The following is a 26,141-nucleotide window of genomic DNA, read 5'->3' on the forward strand; positions in this document are numbered from 1 at the left end:
TTTTGTCTTTCTCACTCATCAAAGACAAATACACTGGAAGAGTTTTTAAGCAAGGCACTACTATGTGGGTCTGAGTCATTTATATATATATATAAATATAATGCAGGGGAGGAGCAGAGGGAGAGGGAGACACAGAATCCAAAGCAGGCTCCAGGCTCTGAGCTATCAGCACAGAGCCCGACACGGGGCTTGAACCCACATAGTGTGAGATCATGACCTGAGCCAAAGTCGGATGCTTACCTGACTAAGCCACCCAAGTGCCCTGGGGGTGGTCTGAGTCTTAAAAGGATCTCCAACTATTTTCAACATTTACTGTGGCCTAAAGGAAAAGTACACACTGCCACACAAATACCTAAAATATTTATGTCCCTATTGGTTTCTTCCCTGTAGTCTATAAACATCTTCCAATTTCTATTCTTTTCCTTCTCTTGATACTACTTTAATTCCCCCATTTTCTATCTCCCTTTCAGAGCCAAGCTGCTCAAACTCAAGTTTCCATTCACTAACTCTACTTTTCCACCTTCTGTTCTTTAATTGAAAAGGTAAAGCATTCACTGCACAATCTGTTGCTGACCTCTCATAATACCTGTACTTTTTTGAGAACCATAATTTTTAATTGAAAAACAGTCCCTTTGTGGACTCCATTTTCATTGTAATGAATAATGTTTTGGTAAATAAACTCATTATGCATAAGATACTGTGTATTTAGGGGGACCTAGCTGGCTCAGTCCAAAGAGCATGTGACTCTTGAACTCAGGGTCATGAATTTGAGCCCCATGTTGGGTGTAGATTACTTAAAAGGGGAAAAAAAGCCAAAAAAACACAAAGAAAACCTCGTATATGTTTCAGGACAGATTTCTAAAAGTACATTACATGTTTAAAGGTTCCTGAAATGTACTGTCAACATCCCTGCAGAAAGGTCATTACCAATTTATAATGCAAGCATCAGAGGATAAAATTGCCTACATGAGAAACAAGTTAACAATTGAAAATTTTTGAGTTATTATTCTAATTTGCATTTATTTGAATACTAGGACAGCCTGGAAAAAATGGATAAATTCTTGGAAATATATAAACTACCAAAACTGAAACAGGAGAAACAAAAAACTTGAACCAACTAACAGCCAGCAAAGAAGTTGAATCAGTAATCAAAATCTCCCAACAAACAGAAGTCCAGGGCCAGATGGCTTCAGAAGTAAATCTACCAAGCATTAAAAAAAATGTTTTTAAGTTTGTTTATTTATTTTTGAGAGAGAGACAGAGAGACAGAGAATGAGCGCAGGAAAGGGGCAGAGAGAGAGGGAGACAGAGAATCCCCATGTGGGGCTCCAATTCACAAACTGTGAGATCACGACCTGAGCCGAAATCAAGAACTGGACACTTAACCAACTGAGCCACCCAGGTGCCCCAAATCTACCAAACATTTAAAAAAGAGTTAATACCTGTTCTTAAAACTATTCAAAAAAATAGAAAAGGAAGGAAATCTTCCAAATTCATTCTATGAGGGAAGAATAAAGAATAAAGAATCCACTAAAAAACAGATAGTGAATCCACTAAAAGATAAAGAATCCACTAAAAACAGAACTATACGCCAGTATCCCTGACAAACATGGAAGCAAAAACGGTCAATAAAATACTAGCAAACTAAATCCAACAATTCATTAAAAGAGTCATTCACCACAATTAAGTGGGATTTATTCCTGGGTTGCAAAGGTGGTTCAATATTCACAAATCAATGTGATACACATTAATGAAAGAAAGGATAAAAACTATATGACCATTCTAAATACATGCAGAAAAAGCATTCGACAAAGTACAAATCCATTCACGATAAAACCCTCAACAACGTAGAGTTAGATGGAACATACCTGAACATAATAAAGGCCACATGTGAGTAACACAGTGAATATCATGCTCAATGGGGAAAAACAGAGCTTTTCCCCTAAGGTCAGAAACAAGGTTAGGAACAAGACAGGGACTCTCACCACTGTTGTATGACACAGTACTGGAAGTTCTAACCACAGCAATCAGACAACAAAGAGCAATAAAAGGCATCCATACAGGCAAGGAAGAAGTAAAACTTTACTATTTGCAGATGACATGATACTCTACAAAGAAAACTCGAAAGATTCCACCAAAAAACCTGCTAGAAATGATACATGAATTCAGTAAAGTCACAGGATACAAAATGAACATACAGACTATCTGTTGCATTTCTATACAAAAATAATGAAGTAGCAGAAAGAGAAATTAAGGAATCAGTCCCATTTACAAAAGCACCAAAATATTAAGAAACCTAGGAATACACCTAATCAAGGAGGTGAAAGACTTCTGCTTGAAAACTATATAACACTGATGAAATAAATTAAAGGGGACACAAAGAAATGGAGAAACATTCTATGCACACGGATTGGAAGAACAAATATTATTAAAATGTCTATACTACCCAAAGCAATCTACATATTTGATGCAATCCCTACCAAAATACTAACAGCATTTTTCACACAAGTAGAACAAACAATCCTAAAATTTGCATGGAATCAGAAAAGACCTTGAATAGCCAAAGCAACATTGAAAAAGAAAAGCAAAACTGGAGGCGTCAAAATTCCAGACTTAAAGTTATGAACAAAGGATCAAAAGGTATAGTACTAGCACAAAAACTGATGCATAGATCAAGGGAACAGGACAGAAAAATGCAGAAGTGAACCCACAACTATAAAGTCAATTGATCTTCGACAAAGCAGGGAAGAATATCCAATGGGAAAAAGACAGTCTCTCCAACAAATGGTGTTGAAAAACTGGACAGCAACATGCAAAAGAATGAAACCGGACCACTTTCTTACACAAACACAAAAATAAATTAAAAATGGATTAAAGACCTAACTGTGAGACCTCAAACCATAAAAAATCCTAGAGGAAAACAAAGGCAGTGACCTCTTTGACATTGGCTGTAACAACTTCTAGATATGTCTCCTGAGGCAAGGGAAACAAAAGCAAAAATCAATTATTAGGACTTCACCAAAATAAAAAGCTTCTGCACAGCAAAGGAAACAATCAACAAAACTAAAAGGCAAACCTATGGAATGGGAGAAGACATTTGTAAATGACCTATCTGATAAAGGGTTAGTATCCAAACTACATAAAACTTGTAAAACTCAACACCCAAGAAATGAACCATCCAATTAAAAAATGGGTAGAAGACATGAACATTTTTCCAAAGATGACATACTGACACATGAAGAGATGCTCAACACCACTCATCATCAGGGAAAAAAAAAAATCAAAACTACAATGAGATATCACCACACACCTGTCGGGAAGGCTAAAATCAAAAGCACAAACACAACAGCAAGGATGTGGAGAAAGGGGAACCCTCGTGCACTGCTGGTGGGAATGCAAACTGGTGTAGCCAATCTGGAAGACAGTATAGAGGTTCCTCAAAAACTTAAAAATAGATGGGATGCCTGGGTGGCTCAGTCAGTTGAGCATCCAACTCTTGATTTCTGCCCAGGTCATGATCCCAGGGTTGTGGGACTGAGCCTCGCATCAGGCTTGTGGAGCCTGCTTAAGATTTTCTCTCAGGCGACTGGGTGGCTCAGTTGGTTAAGCGTCTGACTGGCTCAGGTCATGAACTCATGGTTTGTGAGCTCAAGCCCTGCATCGGGCTCTGTGCTTACACCTCAGAGCCTGGAGATGGCTGCAGATTCTGTGTTTTCCTCTCTCTGCTCCTCCCCATTAGCACTCTCTGTCTCTCTCTCTCTCTCTCAAAAATAAACAAACATTAAAAAAGAAAATTAAAAAACTCTCTCTCTCCCTGGCTTGGCTTGTGCTGTCTCTAAAAAAAACTAAAAATTTAAAAGCAGAACTACACTACCAGTCAGCAATTGCACTACTAGGTATTTATCCAAAGAATACAAGAATACTAATTCAAAGGGACACAAGCACCCCAATGTTTACAGCAGCTTATCTATAATAGTCAAACTATGGAAACAGCCCAAATGTCCATGGAGAAAGAAGACATGGTACATACATATACAATGGAGTAATACTCAGCCACCCAAAAGAATGAAATCTTGCCATTTGCAACAATGTGGATGGAGCTAGAGAGTATTATGTTAAGTGAAAGAAGTCGGAGACAAATACCGTATGATTTTACTCATAGGTGAAATTTCAGAAACAAATGAGCAAAGAGGGAAAGAAAAAAGAGAGAGGCAAACCAAGAAACAGATTCTTTTTTTTTTTAATTTAAAAACAAGTTTTGTTTTTAACATTTATTTTTGAGAGAAAGAAACAGAGCGTGAGCAGGAGAGGGACAGATCGAGAGGGAGGCACAGAATCCGAAGCAGGCTCCAGGCTCCTGAGCTGTCAGCACAGAGCCGGATGCGAGGCTCGAACTCATAAGTGGTGAGATCATGACCTGAGCTGAAGTCGGATGCTTAACTGACTGAGCCACCCAGGCGCCCCAAAAGATTCCTAACTATAGAGAATAAAGTGATGTTTACCAGAGGGAAGGTGGGTGGGGACATGGGTGAAATAGGGGATGGGGATTAAGGAGTACACTTCTTGTGATGAGCACCGGATGATGTATGGAAGTGCTGAATTACTATATTGTACACCTGAAACTCATATAACACTGTATATTAACTAACTGGAATTAAAATAAAAACTTTTTAAAAAGCTATTAACTTCTACCATTTTTTTAAATATTCATTTTTGAGAGAGAGAGAAAGCGTACAAATAGGGGAGGGACAGAAAGAGGGGGAGACAGAGGTTCAGACGCCAGCTCTGTGCTGATAGCAGAGCGCCTGAGGCAGGGCTCGAAATAATGAACTGAATCCTGAGACTGTGACCTGAGCCAAAGCTGGGCACTTAACTGACTGTGCCACCCAGGCGCCCCTACCTTTTATGATTTATAAGATATTTATAAATATTTCTATACAGTTGCTGAATGCTTTTTTAAAAAATTAAAAACAAATTTTATTTTTATTATGGTAGCATATTTTTAACATAAAATTGCAATTTTAGTCATTTTAAGTGAAAATTTAGTGGCACTGGACCCACAAACGTATGGCCAACTAATCTGCCAAAGCAGGAAAGAATATCCAATGGAATAAAGACAGTCGCTTCAGCAAGTGGTGCTGGGAAAACTGGACAGCGACATGCAGAAGAATGAACCTGGACTACTTTCTTACACCATACACAAAAATATACTCAAAATGGATGAAAGACCTCAATGTAAGACAGGAAGCCATCAAAATCCTTGAGGAGAAAACAGGGAAAAACCTCTCTAATCTTGGCCGTAGCAACTTCTTACTCAACATGTCTCTGGAGGCAAGGGAAACTAAAGCAAAAATGAACTACTGGGACCTCATCAAAATAAAAATCTTCTGCACAGCGAAGGAAACAATCAGCAAAACTAAAAGGCAACCGACAGAATGGGAGAAGATATTTGCAAATGACATATCAGATAAAGGGTTAGTATCGAAAATCTATAAAGAACTTATTAAACTCAACACCCAAAAAATAAATAATCCAGTGAAGAAATGGGCAAAAGACATGAATAGACACTTCTCCAAAGAAGACACCCAGATGGCCACTGACACTTAAAAAATGCTCAACATCACTCATCATCAGGGAAATACAATCAAAACCACAATGAGATACCACCTCACACCTGTCAGAATGGCTAACACTAACAACTCAGGCAACAACAGATGTATGCAAGGATGCGGAGTAGAGGATCTCTTTTGCATTGTTGGTGGGAATGTAAGCTGGTGCAACCACTCTGGAAAATAGTATGGAGGTTCCTCAAAAAGCTAAAAATAGAACTACCCTACGACCCAGCAATTGCACTACTGGCATTTATCCAAGGGATACAGGTGTGCTGTTTCGAAAGGGCACATGCACCCCAATGTTTACAGCAGCACTATCAACAATAGCCAAAGTATGGAAAGAGCCCAAACGTCCATCGATGGATGAAATGATAAAGAAGATGTGGTATATATATACAATGGAGCATTACCCGGCAATCAAAAAGAAGGAAATCTTGCCATTTGCAACTACGTGGATGGAACTGGAGGGTATTATGCTAAGTGAAATTAGTCAGAGAAAGACAAAAATCATATGACTTCACTCATATGAGGACTTTAAGAGACAAAAAAGATGAACTTAAGGGAAGGGAAACAAAAATAATATAAAAACAGGGAGGGGGACAAAACAGAAGAGACTCATAAAAAGGCAGAACAAACTGTGGGTTACTAGAGGGGTTGTGGGAGGGGGGATGGGATAAATCGGTAAGGGGCACTAAGGAATCTATCTACTCCTGAAATCATTGTTGCACTATTTTGGATGTAAATTAAAAAAATAAAAACAAGTTAAAAAAAAAAAAGAAAATTTAGTGGCACTAATTACATTTACAATGTTATTAAATAAACTATCACTACAACCTGTTCCCTAATCTTTTTCATCACCCCAAACAATTCTGTTTTCATTAAGCAGTAAGTCTCCAATTCTGTCATACCCCTAGCAACTCCCTAATATATGAGTCTCCTAATTTGCCTATTAAAGATTTTAAGTGGAATCATACAACATTTGTCCTTTGTATATAGCTTACCTCACTTAGCAAACTATTTTCAGGACTCATTCATGCTATAGCAGGTAGTAGAATTTCATCATTTTTACGTCTGAAAGATATTCCATTGTATACTAACAGCACATTTTGTTTATTTAACAACAATCTGTTCATGGACACTTCAGTTGGTGCCATCTTTTGGCTATTGGGAGTAATGCTGCAATGAACAATGGCATACAAGTACCTGTTTTGAGTCTGTTTTCAATTTTGGGGGAATATATTTAGATGTGGAATTGCTAGGTCATATAAAAATTCTTTGTTTAATTCTTTGAAGGATATTTAAACGCTTTTAATTTTATTTTTTTCTGGATGTTTACATATTTAGCATCTTTTATACAAATAGAGAACCACTTCTTTTATAAATACTTCTTATGCTCTTTTGCAAAGCTCCTCACCATCTAGAGAACAAATACATACTCATTTATATTTCTTTCTGATTCTTTCACCATTATTTCATTTTTTACATTTAACTCTTTAGTCTATCTGAAGTTCACTTTGATGTATGTGAAGTATGAATTTAAATAATTTTTCCAGAAAAGTTATCCATGAGTTCCAGCCTCATTAAGAAATAATTCCTTTTTGGGGCACCTGGGTGGCTCGGTCGGTTAAGCATCCGACTTCGGCTCAGGTCATAATCTCACGGTCAGTGAGTTCGAGCCCCGCGTCGGGCTCTATGCTGACCACTCAGAGCCTGGAGCCTGTTTCAGATTCTGTGTCTCCCTCTCTCTCTGCCCCTCCCCTGTTCATGCTCTGTCTCTCTCTGTCTCAAAAATAAATAAACGTTTAAAAAAAAAAGAAATAATTCCTTTTTGCACTCATTTGCCCATTCTATGCCCAACAATGAGGCTTCCATTTACACCTCCCTACTAATACTGTTTTTCAGTACAGTCAATTACCTCCTTAGTGATGAATCCAATGGATTATTTTTGGATCTTTTACAAGAAGTCAATACAATTAACTCAGTTCTTCTTGACACCCTCTCTCCTTTGGCTTCCACAACTTCACACTATAAGGTTCTCTACTCCTCCTCTATATATTAATTCTCTGACCTTTTTGCTGATTTCATGTGGTGTGCCCATCTTTTGGCTAACAATTATCAAGCTCTTACTATCTGTGTCAGGCACATTTGTAAGCACTTTTCACTTTGCCAAGCACTCAATCCTCACATAAGTCTCTAAAAAAAGTACCAATGATATCAGCTTAAATTTACTGGTCACTTTAGATATTTACCACACACAACAACACTACAGTAGGCACAATTATTATTTCTACTTAATGGGCTAGCAAACTGAGAGCCTTAGATCAAGTTAAGTTGGCAATGGTCACTCAGTGAAGGAGTGTGTTGAGCCAGGAATCACACTCAGGCAGTATGCCTCCGAAATTCATTTTTTCAATGTGAACATTCACCAAGAGTCAACCACTAGACTTAGATTAAAAAAAAAAAAAGTCAACTACTAGGCTAGCATCTCTTCATTAAAACATAAAACTGATGTTATTCTCCTATTCAAAAAAATCTTCCACTGATCCCCACTGTTTAAAGTCCAACCTTCTAAGTACTGCATACATGACCTTCCATGTATCTACACCTTCATTTTCAACTTAATTTCTTGTAATGCTTGTCCTTATAGCCTACTGAACTTGTTGCAGTTCCTTTTTAGAATAGCCAATAAATGCCTAGGTTGAAATGTAATTATCTCTATGAAATCTTCTTGACACACTTCCCATTTCTCTTCCAAGTCAGAAATGACCAAAACTCCTATGGTTTCAACTGCAGGCTATACTGACTTCTAATACACTTCCAGGGGTTCACATTATTTCATCCATCCACTTAAAAGTTTATCTCACAACTCAATTTTAAAATGGGCAAAGGATCTGAAAAGACATTTCTCCAAAGAGGATATACAAATGTCCAACAGCACATGAAAAGATACTCTCAACATCTTTAGTCATCAGGGAAATGCAAGTCAAAACCACAATGAGGTATCCCTTCATACCCACTAGAATGCCTATAATCAAAAAGGTATATAATAAGAAGTATTGGTGATGTTATGGAGAAACTGAAGCCCTCATACATTGCTGGTGGGAATGTAAAAATGTGTGCCAAATAATTTGACAGTTACTCAAAAGGTTAAACATAGAGCTACCATATGGCCCATCATTTCCATTCTTCAGTATATATCCAAGAAAACTGAAAACATATGCCCACATAAAATGTTCACCATGAATGTTCTTAGGAGCATTATTCATAACAGTCAAAAAGTGGAAACATTCCAATTATCTACTGACTCATAAAGGGGTAACCAAAAGGTGGTATATCCATATAATGGATTATTATTGTAAAAAGGAATGACATAATGATACATGCTACAACATGGATGAACCTTGACAACATTATGCTAAGTGAAAGAGGCCAGACACAAAAGGCCATATCCATTTATATGGATGTCCAGAATGAGTAAATCCAGGGAAACACAAAATATATTAAAGGTTCCCAAGAGCCAAGGGCAAAGAGGAATAAGGAATGACTGCTAATGGGTATGGGGTTTCTTTGGGGTTGATGAAAGTATCTTAAAATTAGATACTATGTGATGGTTGCACAACTCTATGAATATACTAAAAACCACTGAATTACATTTTTTTTTTTTAAATTTTTTTTTTCAACGTTTATTTATTTTTGGGACAGAGAGATACAGAGCATGAACGGGGGAGGGGCAGAGAGAGAGGGAGACACAGCATCGGAAACAGGCTCCAGGCTCTGAGCCATCAGCCCAGAGCCCGACGCGGGGCTCGAACTCACGGACCGCGAGATCGTGACCTGACTGAAGTCGGACGCTTAACCGACTGCGCCACCCAGGCGCCCCTGAATTACATTTTTAAAGGATGAATTTTCTGATACATAAATTACCTCAATAAAGCTGTTATTTAAAAAAGAGTTAATATTTCCCTGATGAGGAGTGACGTTGAGCATTTTTCATGTGCCTGTTGGCCATCTGGATGTCTTCTTTAGAGAAGTGTCTATTCATGTCTTCTGCCCATTTGTTCACTGGATCATTTGTTTTTCAGGTGTGGAGTTTGGTGAGTTCTTTATAGATTTTGGATACTAGCCCTTTGTCCGATATGTCATTTGCAAATATCTTTTCCCATTCCGTCGGTTGTCTTTTAGTTTTGTTGATTGTTTCCTTTGCAATGTAGAAGCTTTTTATCTTCATGAGTTCCCAATAGTTCATTTTTGCTTTTAATTCCCTTGCCTTTGGGGATGTGTCAAGTATGAAATTGCTGCGGCTGAGGTCAGAGAGGCTTTTTCCTGCTTTCTCCTCTAGGGTTTTGGTGGTTTCCTGTCTCACATTCAGGTCCTTTACCCATTTTGAGATTATTTTTGTGAATAGTGTAAGAAAGTGGTCTAGTTTCATTCTTCTGCATGTTGCTGTCCACTTCTCCCAGCACCGTTTGTTAAAGAGACTGCCTTTTTTTCCATTGGATTTTCTTTCCCGCTTTGTCAAAGATTAGTTGGCCATACTTTTGTGGGTCCAATTCTGGAGTCACTCCTCATCAGGGAAATAAAAATCAAAACCACACTCAGATATCACCTCACGCCAGTCAGGGTGGCTAAAATGAACAAATCAGGAGACTATAGATACTGGAGAGGATGTGGAGAAACGGGAACCCTCTTGCATTGTTGGTGGGAATGCAAACTGGTGCAGCCGCTCTGGAAAATAGTGTGGAGGTTCCTCAAAAAATTAAAAATAGATCTACCCTATGACCCAGCAATGCACTGCTAGGAACTTACCCAAGGAATACAGGAGTGCTGAGGCATAAGGGCACTTGTACCCCAATGTTTATAGCAGCACTCTCAACAATAGCCAAATTATAAAAAGAGCCTAAATGTCCATCAACTGATGAATGGATAACGAAATTGTGGTTTATATATACAATGGAATACTACTTGGCAATGAGAAAGAATGAAATACGGCCTTCTGTAGCAACGTGGATGGAGCTGGAGAGTGTTATGCTAAGTGAAATAAGTCATACAGAGAAAGACAGATACCATATGTTTTCACTCTTATGTGGATCCTGAGAAACTTAACAGAAGACCATGGGGGAGGGGAAGGGGGAAAAAAAGTTAGAGAGGGAGGGAGGCAAACCATAAGTGACTCTTAAAAAATGAGAATAAACAGGGTTGATGGGGGGTGGGAGGGAGGGGAAAGTGGGTGATGGTTATTGAGGAGGGCACCTACTGGGATGAGCACTGGGTGTTGTATGGAAACCAATTTGACAATAAATTTCATATTAAAAAAATAAAGGTAGGTAACTATGGGAAAAAAAAGAGTTATTAATTTGTATGAGAGAAAAACTTTGAAAAATATGGGATCCATGGAAACAGAGAGAACTATTTTTTTGTTTGTTAGTTTCAGTACAATTTTATTTATAAATGCAAGCAGTGGGAGGGGGGTGGGCAGGTCTGGTGCACACACTGTAGTTTCTTGACTGCTACTCTAGTAGTGGGCCATATTCTCGACTTTGTTCAAATCTAACTTTCTGTAGTGTGATGATCTGACCAAATTTAGCTTGGAAGCTTAACTTCTTACGATGCAATCAATATACAATGGAGGATAATGCATAATAGTATCTATATTAATCATGGTCTGTAGCAAACATGTTTTTTGCTAGGCTGACACAGAGAGAATTATTAAAGGAAGTCTTTGATAGGGTATTAACTACTACATAAAAGTGAAATTTATAAGGAATTACTTCTTCCATCCAAATTGCAAATTATATTTTTTATTCTGTATGTTAATAAACCAAAAGCAATTATAGTATAATGTACCACCTGTAACTAATATTCTATTAGTTAATTTGCATGTTCTCATTACAATTATTTATTTCCATTAGGTAGAAAGCAACCTAAACTATTTTTATCCACCATGATTTCCATGCTTCATTACTTCAGTAAAGATCTATCCCAACAAAAAAGACTTAGAACAAATGTTAATAAAAGATATCTGTGAAGGAACACATTTTCAAAAGACAAAAGATGGTATTTGAAGAAATGCTAGTTATTGGGAATATCTGCTGTATCTGACACATTTATTTACTCATTAATAATATTCATTTACATTTTCCAGTCAGCACATGAGAAACCAAATTTTACCAATCTCTCTAAGTTGTTTGGAATTTTAATACACTCCATGGCCAAGTAAATTTCATTTAAAAATCAAATTCTAATATAGTGCAAAATGTTAAATGAATTCACAGCCATCATTGCAGTTCTAATTGCATGCTTTATCTAAAGACTAGAGAAGATTGTGCTAAATTATATGGAACGAACTAGTGTGCACTGTTTAGGCTATCCATTAACTGCCAGTCAAACTAATAACAGCAATCTCTTCTCTAATTTTCCTGGTGCAGCTGTTTATAGAATATCCTGGGCGTGTTCACTTCAATAGATACATAATAGCACAGACATCCACAATGAAAGCTGTAGTTTTTTTGTTTTCAAATTTTCCTAGAGACTGTATATTTTTTCTACCTTGCATATTCAATCACTTTCTTAAACTAACTGCTTTAAATAATCTGTAAATAAAGTTAATTGTTATATTGTAGCTTTAAATTTTAAATCTATACTCTGAAGCCCAAATTCCAGGAAAACAAACCAAAAAAAAAAAAAAAAAAAAAAAAGACAGAAAAGAAAGAAAAGAAAAGAAAAGAAAAGAGAAGGGAAGAAAAAAAGCCCCAAATATAAAAATCCTTTGTTCTTTTTACAGTACAAAATATCTCCAGCCAGAGACTGGTTATGTCTTTACATGTGATTCACCAAGGAATGCTTATGTGAAATTTATACTGACTTTTCTCAAATTATCTTTAAAGCTAAATAATGTAATTTCATCATCACTAACCAATATGAATATTTACCATATCTAAGCCTATGACTCAGGCATTTTAATTACTCAACACAGAATATAACACAAAATTATTTTTTGTAATACTGTACACCAACAATTCACTCTTTTATAACATTAATTTTAAAAGAGCTAAACTTAATGACCTTATTGCCTGACTGGCAACCAGTGGTTGCCAGTATTTTAGATCTCAAAGAATATAAAAATTAAAAAAATTAAGGAGACCTCCCCAAAGATTAAGGAGACCCAAATTTGCCAAGGAAGAACAATATTTTGTAAAAGAAAGATCATTTTAATATAAGAAAGATAAAAAGGACATACATTCAGAATAAAGGACAACCTTTAAATTGGTAAGATTTAGGATTAGGAAAACTTTCTGCCAGTCTATTTATTTTTCTCATTTTAACAAATGGTAGTGAGAACTCTGACTGAGAGTCATGCTAGCAGCTGAAACAACTGATCTATATTCCATAAGACGAAAAACATTTTTAGGTCACCTTTGCAACCGTGTAAATTCAATAAGCCTTGAAAATCAGCAACTTACAATTCCTGCCTAAGCCTTCTTATCTTTGCCTTAGCATCTGCCAGTTCCACTGACAGATGTTGTCGACTTTCTGTTCGCTTCATGCCTGGAGAACCACAGGGTGACTGTGCAGATGAAGAGGCATGGGGTAAAAAATGAAGACCATCCCGTTCTTCAGAGAGTTCTACGATAGTCTAAGGAAATATGAAAATAAACACAGAATCACTGTTAGTATTCTACATATCAGAGAACTAAACACACTAACACTATTCATTAAGTTTAAGTACTATACTGCAATACCAAAACAATTCATTGGTCAAAAATATCTAACTTTGTAATATTTAGCTATCTTTTTAAAAAGTTTCACAGGGGCGCCCAGGTGGCTCAGTCAGTTAAGCGCCGACTTTGGCTCAGGTAATGATTTCCCAGTTCTTGAGTTCCAGCCCCATGTCGGGCTCTGTGCTGACAGCTCAGAGCCTGAAGCCTGCTTTGAATTCTGTGTCTCCCTCTCTCTCTGCTCCTTCCCCATTCGTGCTCTATCTCTCAAAAATAAATAAACATTAAAAAAAATTTTTTTAAAGTTTCACGCAACAGTTCATGGATTAGCTATTACTAGATAACACTAGAATTAAGACTTAATACTTTTTTCCCTCCCTAATATTTTAATAAAGGAATCAAATTTGGTAAAATAACTATACTAGATAGCAACTATTGGAAAGGTGTAAAAGACTTGTTGACAAAGGAAAGAAATTAACCCAAGCGCAATATGGCTAAAACCATGCTGTCCAATAAGGTAGCCAATAGCACAAATAGTTAACTACAAATTTAAAAAGTCAAAAATACAGTCCCTTAGTGACACTAGCCACATTTTAAGTATATAACATCCATATGGAGCTAGTGGTTACTGTATTAGCACAGAAATGCAATCTTGCCATTTTCACACAACATTGCTCTAGAATTGTAAACAGGGACCTCAGCAGGACCTAAGAGAACCTCTGAGGTTTAGTTCAATTGCTCTCTCTTCTTAAAAAATATTTATTTATTTATTATTTGAGAAAGCATGCACTCGCACGAGAGACCAGACAAGGGGCAGAAAGAGAGGGAGAGAGAGAAAGATTCCCAAGCAGGCTCTGCACTGTCAGCACAGAGCCTGAACGGGGGGCTCTGCGAGATCATGACCCAACCCAAAATCAAGAGTCAGATGCTCAACCAAATGAACCACCCAGGCAACCCTAGTTTAATCTCTTAATTCTGCAGTAACGTAACTGAGGCACAGAGATTGATTTGTCCATGATCACAAAACTAATAGCAATGCCAAGACTCCAGGGCCAGCCTCTTGACTTCATATCCTTTCTATGTTCTCTTTCTTAAGACTAGTTCTAATCTGCATCCCATCTCAATGCTTCCTTTATTCCTTTCTCTAGAGTCTCTCCAAGGGACATAAATCTCATTCTACTTTCCCTAAACCTGAACTTTAAGGGCTACCTAACCTACATTTACCTGACTCAATAATTTTCCTTTTACTGAAAAATTCTTATTCTAAACCAATTACTCAGCTTTTCTTTCAAACTTCTCGGGCAAACAGAAATTGTCTTTGTTAGTAATTTCAACTGTCTTACTCCAGGCAGAATAGGTAGGGTAACTACCTTGGGACAATGAAATCACCATTTTTGCTTTCTTATCACCAAGCCTTCTAATGCCCTCACTGAATCATTACTTTTATCCTTCTTTTTTCTTCTTCTTTTTCTTTTTTTAAAAACCACCCATCAGAATTCATTTCTTTATCCTTGGGATATATTTCAGCACCTGAATCAAGGTCTTTTCAACTATTGCTTTCACAGATTCCAGTATGCCTATTGATAAACTATAGAATGTGACTTCTCATCAGTTCCTTTTCTCTTTACAACTCCACATCTGCTCTCTGTTCAATATATTCAGATTTTTCCAATGAAGGAACCATTCCTCTCTTGTGCCATGCCTCCTTTACTACCATTACTCCCTTGGCACATATACGTATGCCTGAACCTTTAACCACTCAACTCCTCCTTTCTGCCCAGATTTTCCTGGCTACTCTATAGAGTTCCTACTCAGAATGAAACTACAAATAAGCCCTTAAATGTCATCCTTACTTTCTAATTTAACACTACCATGCCATTCTCTAACTATAGCCCACTCTCTGGGGAAAAAGAAATGGGAATGAATATTTATTGAACTCCTAGATAGAGGATTTTCCAACAAGATTTCATCCAATACTATAACCTGCAATAGAGGCATTATGTCTATTTTAAGACATAAGGAAACCGTTCTTAGGTATTTACTCACAGGATACAAAAATGCTAATTCAAAGGGATATATGCACCCCAGTGTTTATAGCAGCATTATCTACAATACCCAAACTATGGAAACAGCCCAAATGTCTGACTGATGAATGGCTAATGTTGTGGTATGTGTATAAACACACACACACACACACACACACACACACACACACACACACTGAATATTCAGCCATCCAAAAGAGTGGAATCTTGCCATTGGCAACGATGTAGATGGAGTTAGAGAGTATTACACTAAGCGAAGTTAAGTCAGAGAAAGACAAATACCATATGATTTTACTCATGTGGAGTTTACGAAACAAGACAAATGAGCAAAGAGGAAAAAGAAGAGAAAAAGGCAAACCAAAAAACATTCTTAACTGTAGAGAATCAACTGATGGTTACCAGACAGGTGTGTGTATGGGGGCGGGGGGGAGCGAAGATGGGTGAAATAGGTGATGGGGATTAAGGAGTGCACTTCCTGTGATGGGCACAAGGTGTTGTGTGGAAGTGTTGAATTACTATACTGTACACCTGAAACTCCTATAACACTATATCAACTAATTTTTTAAATACTTAAAAAATTTAAAAACTCAATTATTTTTTTAAAAGTTTTTAATGTTTATTTATTTTTGAGAGAGAGAGAGAGAGAGAGAGAGAGAGAGAGCAAGCACATGAGCAGGGGAAGGGCAGAGAGAGAGGGGGATACAGAATCCAAAGTGGGCTCCAGGCTCTGAGGTGTCAGCACAGAACCTGATGTGGGGCTCAAACTCACAAACCCTGAGATCATGACCTTAGCCAAAGTTGGATGCCTAACTGACTGAGACACCCGGGTGCCCCCAAAACTCAATTATTTTATTAAAATAACTTCCCTATTAGATTGTAACGATCTTTGATCCTTTTTTGAAAGTGTGTCAATTTGTTGCTCCCAAGCACTCTTAGCACAGGATCTTGCAAACAGCAGATATTTATTAATATACATCCAAGTACGAACATAAAAAGATGTATCAAAGCAAAGAAAAAATTCAGAAGATTTAATAATTCTTACAGAACTCCCAATTGAGGAAAAGAATCAGAGATGTGCTAGCACATTCATGGACTTCGGCAAAGGTTTTATACAACAGGAAAACAGGCATTGGAGTTAGACTCAGCAAATTACTTAATTTCTCTGAGCTCAAGTATCTTCAATCTATTAAAATGAGGTTATTATACTGACTTACAAAGACAGCATATTAAAACGTAACACAAAGCTTGGCATAAAATAAACAGTGACAATAAAGAGATCTTAAATTCATTAAAATCTCCTATTTGGTTTTTAGTAAAAGAAGAGGATTTAAGAAATACATGTTACAAGGAATTAAGAATAAGAAAGTTAAGGGGCGCCTAGGTGGCTCAGTCAGTTAAGCATCGCACTTTGGCTCAGATCATGATCTCAGGGTTCACGAGTTTGAGCCCTGCGGTGGGCTCTGTGCTGACAGCTCAGAGCCTGGAGCCTGTTTCAGATTCTGTTTCTCCCTCTCTCTCTGCCCCTCCCCCACTCACAGTCTGTCTCTCTCTCTCAAAAACAAACATTAAGAAAAATTTTAACCAGAATAAAAAGTGAAAAGTAATTAAAAACAGAGTGATACATTCTATACATTCTATACACTATACATTCTAGTAAAACAATTACAACAAAAGATGAATCAAAACAGAAAAAAAAAAAAGGCTCTGTTTTGACAAGGAAGGGCATCCTGTGAGCAGCCTGAAGCTTCTTAATACTGACTGAAAGGTAATGTCCTACTTTTGCCAGGCCACCAAATGGAGGGTATTTAAGTGCATAAACGGTACCTGCTTTAACTCCTGGGATACTACCGCTTACCAGGATATACATGTATGGGCAAAAAGGCCTGGAGCAGGCAAGTAGTCGCCTTTGTGGCTATGGAACCTTCTAGAATTAAGTGGCCAAGTGTGAAGGAATGTATTGCTTAACTTAAGCTGACAGTCTGGGTTCCACAGAGACCCTCCCAAGGGAAGATACAAAGCAGAAACAATTCTAATTGATGTTATTCTAAAAGGTGTCTCCCCCCGCCCCAACTCAAATTTTCTAGTAGGTCACAAGAGCCAGTAGTCTATGACAGAGCTAAGGACATTAGCATATTTCAAGTTAAAGTCAGACAAAAAGGTAAACTCAACACAATAGAAAACACTTACATGATATGTTCCAGCAGCAGCAGTAAGAGCCACCTGTGAGTTCTCCTGCATCAGTGGCTATGAGCTACAGGGTAGCCCTGCATGATTCTACCAATCCAACCTGGCCTGAACTGGCACAGAGCCCACCTGTGTAGCTATGAATGTCAATGTTGGTGTCAGAATAGCAGTTTTATGACTTCTATACCAGTTTTATGAGAAAAGGATCACTGTGTCCACATCCATAGTTCTCTTCTACTGGCTGCAAATGGGAATGCTTCAGCAAGCACAGTGTGGCCTGGATCTTTGACACATCACCGCAGTGGACCTGGTAGGCACGTTCCTGGCCCTCATCAGCAGGATAGGAGCAAAGATTATGTCTGCAGCATTAGCTCTGCAGTTCAGGCTATTGCTGCAAATCCTACTCTATTCTTTAATTTTTTTTTTTTTTAACATTTATTTTTGAGACAGAGAGAGAGGGAGACACAGAATCTGAAACAGGCTCCAGGCTCTGAGCTGTCAGCACAGAGCCCGACGCGGGGCTCAAACTCACAGACTGCGAGATCATGACCTGAGCCGAAGTTGGACGCTTAACTGACCAAGCCACCCAGGCGCCCCCCTACTCTATTCTTTTAGCATGGTGCTTGTGGATAAGCATAGTGTGGACAAGGAGCACTAGTGACGCCTATGGCCCTCTTCAACCCGGGTGACACCTTCCCCTTACAAGGAGATGGGTCTGCAAGCTGAAAAGAGGCAGACCTATGTGTAACACCTGCTGTGATGGTTTTTCTCTTGGAAGTTCCATTCTTCTTTCTACATAGTGCTATGCACATGGAAGGGCCTTGAAATATCCTTATGTACAGATTTTTATTTGTAATTTTGAAAGTCTAATTTTATTATAGCTTTCTGTGCACTTAAAAATGAGCATGATGCATTTTGTACTCTGAAGTGTTCCAAAAAATGTTATGAATATGATACTTACTCCTTCTTTCTTTCCTCTAGCATGCCTGGTAAGTTTTGTAGAAAAGTTACAAACCACAACCATACATATGCTTTCAATGTGTTTATTCAGTGTGACACCAAACTTTCCTCTGTTTTTTTTACATAAAATTTTTATATAAAATAAAATATTTTTATGGGGTGCCTGGGTGGCTCAGTTGGTTAAGTGTCTGACTTCAGCTCAGGTCATGACCTCACAGTTCACAAGTTTGAGTCCTGCATCAGGCTCTGTGCTGACAGCTGAGAGCCTGGAGCCTGCTTTGGATTCTATGTCTCCCTCTCTCTCTGCCCCTTCCCTGTTTGCACTCTGTGTGTCTCTCAAAAATAAAAAACAAAATATTAAAAAATTTTTAAAATAAGTAAATAAATAAATACTTTAGAGGGAAAAATATATTAAAATATTTTGGAGGAGAAAACAGAAGAGCTAAAGGGAAAATCTAAATAAGAACTTGTTTCAATCTAGTTGAATAATACAAAGTTATTACATTTATGTATTATTGTATTACACTTAATATTTTTCACAATTATTATTTTTTAAAAATGTTTATTTGTTATGAGAGAGCAAGAAAGTGCAAATGTGAGTTGGGGAAGGGCAGAGACAGAGGGAAAGAGAGAATTCTCAGTAGGCTCCATGCTGTCAGTGCAGAGTCCAACACAGGGCTCAAACTCACAAACCATGAGGTTAATGACTTAAGCCAAAATCAAGAGTTGGACGCTTAACTGACTGAACCACCCAGATGCCCCACAATTATTTTTAATGATCTTTTCTTTTTTTTTTTTTTTTAAATTTTTTTTTTTCAACGTTTATTTATTTTTGGGACAGAGAGAGACAGAGCATGAATGGGGGAGGGGCAGAGTGAGAGGGAGACACAGAATCGGAAACAGGCTCCAGGCTCCGAGCCATCAGCCCAGAGCCCGACGCGGGGCTCGAACTCACGGACCGCGAGATCGTGACCTGGCTGAAGTCGGACGCTTAACCGACTGCGCCACCCAGGCGCCCCTTAATGATCTTTTCTAATTAGTCCACTGGTGGCCCAAACTGAAAAACTTTGCCCTAGAGAATGGGGTTTAAACCAGCTAGCAACTTGTTTCCCAAATAGCTTGAGACAAGAGAACACGACCAATTTTCGCTTGTTAAAAAAACAAATTCAATGAAAATGTATAGTCAGGCATGATAGGATAATACATCAAACAATCACTATAGTGTTTCATATTCCTTAGTTTTGACATAGATCATATAATGACAAATATTTTGTTCACATTCTCCAAAATAATATCCTTCTTCACCCAATATTAATAACTTCACAGAGTGAGATCAAACAATTCATACATGTCCTCAGAAGTCGGAGGACACCTTATCAAAATACAAATATAAGAAATAAAAATGGAAGAATGTTTCAGAAAAAGAATAAAGCAGTAGAAAGATGTTAATATAAAAAGAAGATAAAGCACATGGGTCAAAACTCAGACTGAAAATAAAATAATCTTAGTATTTCAGGATAAGCTTGGTGTATACTAGGGACATTTTTCAATTCTCTCTTCTTTTGACCTGTCTTAGATTTTTTAAAAAAAATGTAGTTGTCACTCCAAAATATTTCTTTATTTCCTCTATTTTCTTCTCTTGTAATGCCTGAAAAAAACCTGAAAATTCCCAACTATACTAACATGAAAGTTTTGTTCAGAAAAAAAAAAAAAAAAAAAAAACCTTTAGGAATTTCTTTTTTCATTAGTCTTTCAACAAGTCTTTCATTAGTCCAAAGAGTAATCAAATTCTCTATAAATAAGTTCAAAACTGTCTCTCCCATGTAAATGGAACAACTGATCAAAGCTATACATTCTTCTGAATGGCAGAGTACTTTGGTCTGCTATTAACAAAATATTACTCACCATCACATGCACTGAAGTCTAGACTCCTATAAAATTAGCTGTTTTCAGAGAGTGCAGGCAAAAATCCTGGTGCAATTTTACTCTTTTAAAAAAGCCAAGTACTCTTACAGGAGCCTATAATAATTCTTTTTTAAAATCACACCTCATTTACTGACTACAAAATTTGAGACCTTTTGTGAGACATTTTATTTAGAACACCTGTTATTCTCCATTTATTAACACTTATTTTTCCAACCTCAAAATGTGGCAATAAAAGTAAGAAATTAACCTTAAGCAAATTCTCATGCTTCGAGGCAATGATTTTTCCATTTGCATCAACAGTATTTTCAGTTTCACACTATTGTACTGTTGCCAGAGCTATGGAGAGGACTTAAAAAACACAAAGGAACAAAATCAGAATAATAATTTAAAAGAATGGAAAAAAGAATATCTAATTGCAATCTCTTTACTGGTGATTTGGGGCTCTTAAATATCCTTTTTTGTTCCTGTGTTGCAAAAAATAAAGACATAAAGTACTTTATTACCTGTCCCTAAGAAACAGAGTATCAATTTGAAAACCCTCTGAAATTGCCTTTTCTGGAAAGCAAACCTTCACAATATTCTGAAAGGAATTTACAAACCTCTGAATGTTCATCTCTTTCATCTATAAGTCTTTTTAGATGTAATGCCATATTTTTCAAGAGTGGCTCTATTTCCTCCTGAGACATATCAGTCACTTCCATCCATTGCAGATCAAACACATTTTCCTGATTATGGGTTACCTTTAGGAAAGAAATCAAAATCAGCAATTTTTCTAAATGGCTAATACTTAAAAATTGGTTTCACTTTACTGCAATATTAGCTTAAATATCATACATTCCATATCATAAAAATGAGAAGCAAATATGATGCCTAAAGAAGACCTGGTAAAAAGGCTAATACTAAGAATTACTTTTACTAAATATAATCTTTAAATAAAAAATTTATATTTGTTTTCCTGTCAGCTAAAAAGCAAAACATTTAATTCAGGCATTACTAGGGGAAGGTAATATTGACATGTTTGATAACTGCTTTAACAAAATCAATGAATTTTTCTTTAGGTAAGACTAAATTGTGCTGGATTCAAAAGCAAAAGTTTTTTAATCTTGTAGGATATATGTTATTGCACTTTTATACTTGAAAAGCTTTTCTTTACAGATTCTGTAGATGACACTGTCCCAGAACCTTAGGAGAAAAGGGCTACCAACATAAAGATTTTTAAAAAATGGAAAAGCTATATAAATGAAATACTTATTTCTTGCTTTCCATTTCTCACTGTGATTCTGATATTCTGCTTTAACTTTCACAAGAAACCGCAAAAATAATAATAATAAAAAAAAACACTTTCAAGAATGATGGCAAATTTAGTAACTTGCAATACTTAGCATTTATTCAAAATAAAATACAAACTATAAAGCTAGCATAAACAAACAAATAAATATAAGGGGAAACTTCCAAAAAAAAAAAAAAACAGAAACAAAAACCCTGGTATCTTGTGGAGTACTAATATGCTTACTGTTGACAACATTATTACTGACAAGAAGGCTGGGCTCTATGAACGCTAACAAAGAGAAAAGATGATACAGAACACAGGTTATTCAAATAGAGAATTATTTTAAACACTACTAATTTTTACTATTTAAAAATTCTCTCTCTTATCTTAGTTCTCTAATCAACATGTAAAATTTAACATGATCTAGTTCTAAAAAGTCCTCTTAAGTACACAAGATTAAAAGCTCAAGACTAGATAGATGCAGAAATTAAAATCCATCTGTTAACTGTATCAATTACTTAATATTGCACAATATGTCCTAGATTTGAGTTCTTATATAGATGTTAAAATGACTAATGTGTTATAATTCAAGTAACATCTTCAATAAAAATTATACTGTGTCCATTCATTCAAAAGAAAATCACTGGAATGACTTAGTACTCGGGTTATCATCTTACTTCACATTAGTTTTGAATTACAGGCAGTGATCCATTTTCTGCTGCTTCTATTTACTATGTACTGTTCATTCTGTGCTGTCTAACAAAGACATACACTTCATTCCTCAGACACTTTCTACCTAATGTCCCTATGGATAAAGGCAACAGTACATTGTAGTTAGTTAGCACTGTGCCATGAGGATTCATTTAAGAAACTATCTCTAAAGAGAAGACACTTTGTCTAATAGCAGAGTTCATCTAAATCTGACTTTGATTTGTTCTTGCTCATCATAGGACTTCAAGTCTTTGGGGACATATAAACACACCACAAGCTTTATAAAAATTAGTATATAAAAACCGTATATAGGTTATTACCTCTTGAATATGTGCGGCAACTGCTGCTTTTGTATCAAAATCTAAACCTTGAATTCTTTCAATAAATTCTTCTTTTTTCTGACACTAAAAGAAATGAATAAAACAATCATTCACATTTTATGGGATATAGTCCTTAATATGTTGTAAATAACTAAAAATTCAATGGGCCAGAAAGTTTGGTTATGTTTTGAACACTACAATGAGGGTTTTGTTGGTTTTGCATTTAAATGGTCTAATATACTCACTTAACAAAAAGATAACAATTTAGAAATATTTATTTAAAAAGCATGGCACTGAAAACCCATACTATTTTTATGCTGTAAAGTTCTAAAGCGGGAAACCATTACACAACCCATGTGAGGTCAGTACAATATTATTATGCTAACTTTACAAACAGAAAAGTAAAGAATCAAGAACTTGTTTCAGGGAGGATAAGTTACTTGCCAAAAAACACAGTGAGTCAGTGGCAGAATTCGGAATACAGCCAAAAAGCTCAGTCAGTCTTTGGCTATCATCAAACAAAACAGCCTTTCTTCTTGGAAAAAAAAAAAACTGTAAGCAATTTTTACTTCAAGCTTACAATCCATTCTCACATCTTCATCCTATCAATCTTAATAAAAGAAACCTACTTTTGTGGCCCAGTTCAACATTTATAAGGTAGTACAATAAATATTTGATTTGTTTCTACAATAACATAAAGTTACCAGGGACAAAATTTAAGAATATATATATATATATATATATATATATATATATACACACACACACACACACACGTGTATCAAGTGGAATAAATGCAGCAATTATTTATTGTGTAACTTTAAAAAAAATCTTTATATAAACTAAAAATATTATGATGTAAATCTAATCTTTTTCTTTCTCAGTACTAAGTAACAGTTTAACATGCATCTTAGTATTTCTGCCTCCTGGGTCTACATCTCTTAAACTACAATCCAACTGCTAGTATAAATGTATTCTTGCAGCTACCAAATGAGAAGTGCATACAAAATAGAATGCACTGCCTTGTCTAGCTTAAGCTGCATCTCCTGGGCCAATTACCAAACTACTAGTGAAGAGAATAGACTCACAAAAAGAAAAATTGGTTCTTAGATCATTAAGAAACTTAGCAAGGTTATGATTTACACTCTACATATTTATTATATCAAATTGTAACATTCTACTTCCATTGCCTACAATTTAACTTAACACATTCCCATCAGTGCAAAAAGTTCTGTGTCCTATAAAAACAAAATTATTAGAATGACATAATAATATTAAAATTATGGGGTGACGGTTGGCTCGGCAGGTTAAGCATCTGACTCTTGATTTCAGCTCAGGCCATGATCTTACAGTTTGTGAGATCAAAGGCTCTGTGCTGACAGCATGGAGATGTTTGGGATTCTCTCTCTCCCTCTCTCTTTGCCCCCCCACCTTACACATGTACTCACTTGCACAGTCTCTGCCAAAAATTAATAAATAAACTTTAAAATTAAATTCCTGAGAATGTACAATTTCTAGCTGTGACTAGGAAATCAGAGTTTTGGGGGAATGGGATTAAAACTAGTCAATTTAAAAATAAGATTTTTTTTATCTAGTAAATAGTATGTGATAGGTCTAGTGACAATTAAGAATAACTTTCTGATAGTACATCTGTGGTATATAGTAACTACCTTTTTAGTTACGATATGCCCAATTTTTAAATTTAATGCTTCCAAAGATGTTGACCTATACGTAGTTTTTGAGTGAATGATCATATAAAATTGGCAGGGTTATGATAACTATGACTCACTGAAAGGTCCCCCGATTTCAACTGCCGTATCTTTGTCTGCCTTCAACACATATACCTCCCTTTTCTAAGCCCTATAGCCATTATTTCTTTATTTATACTATCTTTTTTTTAATTTTTTTTAACGTTTATTTATTTTTGAGATAGAGAGAGACAGAGTATGAACGGGGGAGGGTCAGAGAGAGAGGGAGACACAGAATCCAAAACAGGCTCCAGGCTCTGAGCTGTCAGCACAGAGCCCGATGCGGGGCTCGAACTCACGGACAGTGAGATCGTGACCTGAGCCGAAGTCGGACGCTTAACCGACTGAGCCACCCAGGCGCCCCTTATTTATACTATCTTTAAGAGCTCATCGTTTAACACAGTCTCAACACAAATCAATGAGATTTTCTTCTTTTACTCTTAAAATACCCACAGTTTCTACTAAATCTCATCTTTATTCAAACTCTGTAAGTTTCAAGAATTCCAAATATGCTTCATAAATACGTTAGGCTTTTTTAAAGAATGCAGAATGAAGGTTGTAGGATCTTGAGGGATAGACTATCAAGATGGAAAAGAGAATGAGAGAAGATACAACTCTGAAGTTCAATTATCAGACCAAAGTTTTATTTAAGTGCTGTCCAATACAGTAATACAGCTGTCCAATATACCTGTCCAATACAGGTATACAGCTACTGAATACCAAAATGTAGCTAATGCAACTAAGAAATTGAAATTTTCATTTTAGGGGAGCCTGGGTGGTTGGTTAAGTTCGTTAAGTGTCCGATTTAGGCTCAGGTCATGATCTCACGGTTTGTGAGTTTGAGCCCCGTATTGGGCTCTGTGCTGACAGCTCAGAGCCTGGAGACTGCTTAGGATTCTGTCTCTCTCACACTCTTCCCCTCCCCCACTCATGCTGTTTCTCTCTGTCAAAAATAAACATTACAAATTTTTTTTAAAAAGAAAATTTCATTTTATTTAATAGTAATTGATTTTAATTTAAATACCCACATGTGGCTCACAGTGGCTACTGTATTGACAACCTAGTTCCAGAGCATAAATAAAAAAGTATGGTGTTGGGGCTCCTATTGGTTAAGCGTCCAGCTTTGGCTCAGGTCATGATCTCGTGGTTCTTGAGTTAAAGCCCTGCATTTGGCTCTGTGCTGACAGCTCAGAGCCTGGAGCCTGCTTCAGTTTTTATGTCTCCTTATCTCCGCCCCTCATGCTCTCTCTCTCTCTCTCTCTCTCTCCTTCTCTATCTCGAATGAATATACATTAAAAAAAAAAGTATGGTGTTAAAAATAGGCCTATAAATAATTTTACTTCCAGAAGACTAAATAATCATTACAAATTGTTTTTTTCCACTTAAAATGAAGCTCTCTTTTATCTTTATATAAAGTTTTGAATGTGTTATGGGCACTAAAGTTATTTCTAACTCTATAATAGCAACTGATACTTAAGTCAGCAGATTACCATGATATTCTAAGAATACCTGGGAAGCTGGGATATAGGAAAAGAGCAGAAAAGTTATGTGGGTAGGAAGTTGGAGGCCTGGTGGGGAGAACTGCATTAACCCTAAAGTTCTGCATCTTTCACCAGAGTATCATCTCTTAATATTCCTCAAATTCCTTAT

The 26,141-nt window shown here is 36.6% G+C and overlaps 1 protein-coding gene and 1 pseudogene across 5 annotated transcripts in view; one reads left to right on the forward strand and one right to left on the reverse strand.

Annotated features, from left to right (window-relative positions):
* The window catches only part of CCDC88A (coiled-coil domain containing 88A), a 143,338-nt gene that overhangs the window by 60,743 nt on the left and 56,454 nt on the right, over positions 1-26,141 (reverse strand). For all 5 annotated transcript variants that reach the window (XM_030310632.2, XM_030310629.2, XM_030310631.2 and 2 more), the window contains exons 6-8: positions 22,744-22,827; positions 21,042-21,182; positions 13,073-13,245 (exon numbers count right to left, since the gene is read on the reverse strand). In XM_030310632.2, coding sequence (XP_030166492.1) covers positions 13,073-13,245; positions 21,042-21,182; positions 22,744-22,827 — 398 coding nt within the window. The remainder of the gene's footprint in view (positions 1-13,072; positions 13,246-21,041; positions 21,183-22,743; positions 22,828-26,141) is intronic.
* Positions 15,327-18,282, forward strand: LOC115509807 (annotated as a pseudogene).

The sequence above is a fragment of the Lynx canadensis genome, chromosome A3 (assembly GCF_007474595.2).
Source record: "Lynx canadensis isolate LIC74 chromosome A3, mLynCan4.pri.v2, whole genome shotgun sequence".
Lineage (NCBI taxonomy): Eukaryota > Metazoa > Chordata > Mammalia > Carnivora > Felidae > Lynx > Lynx canadensis.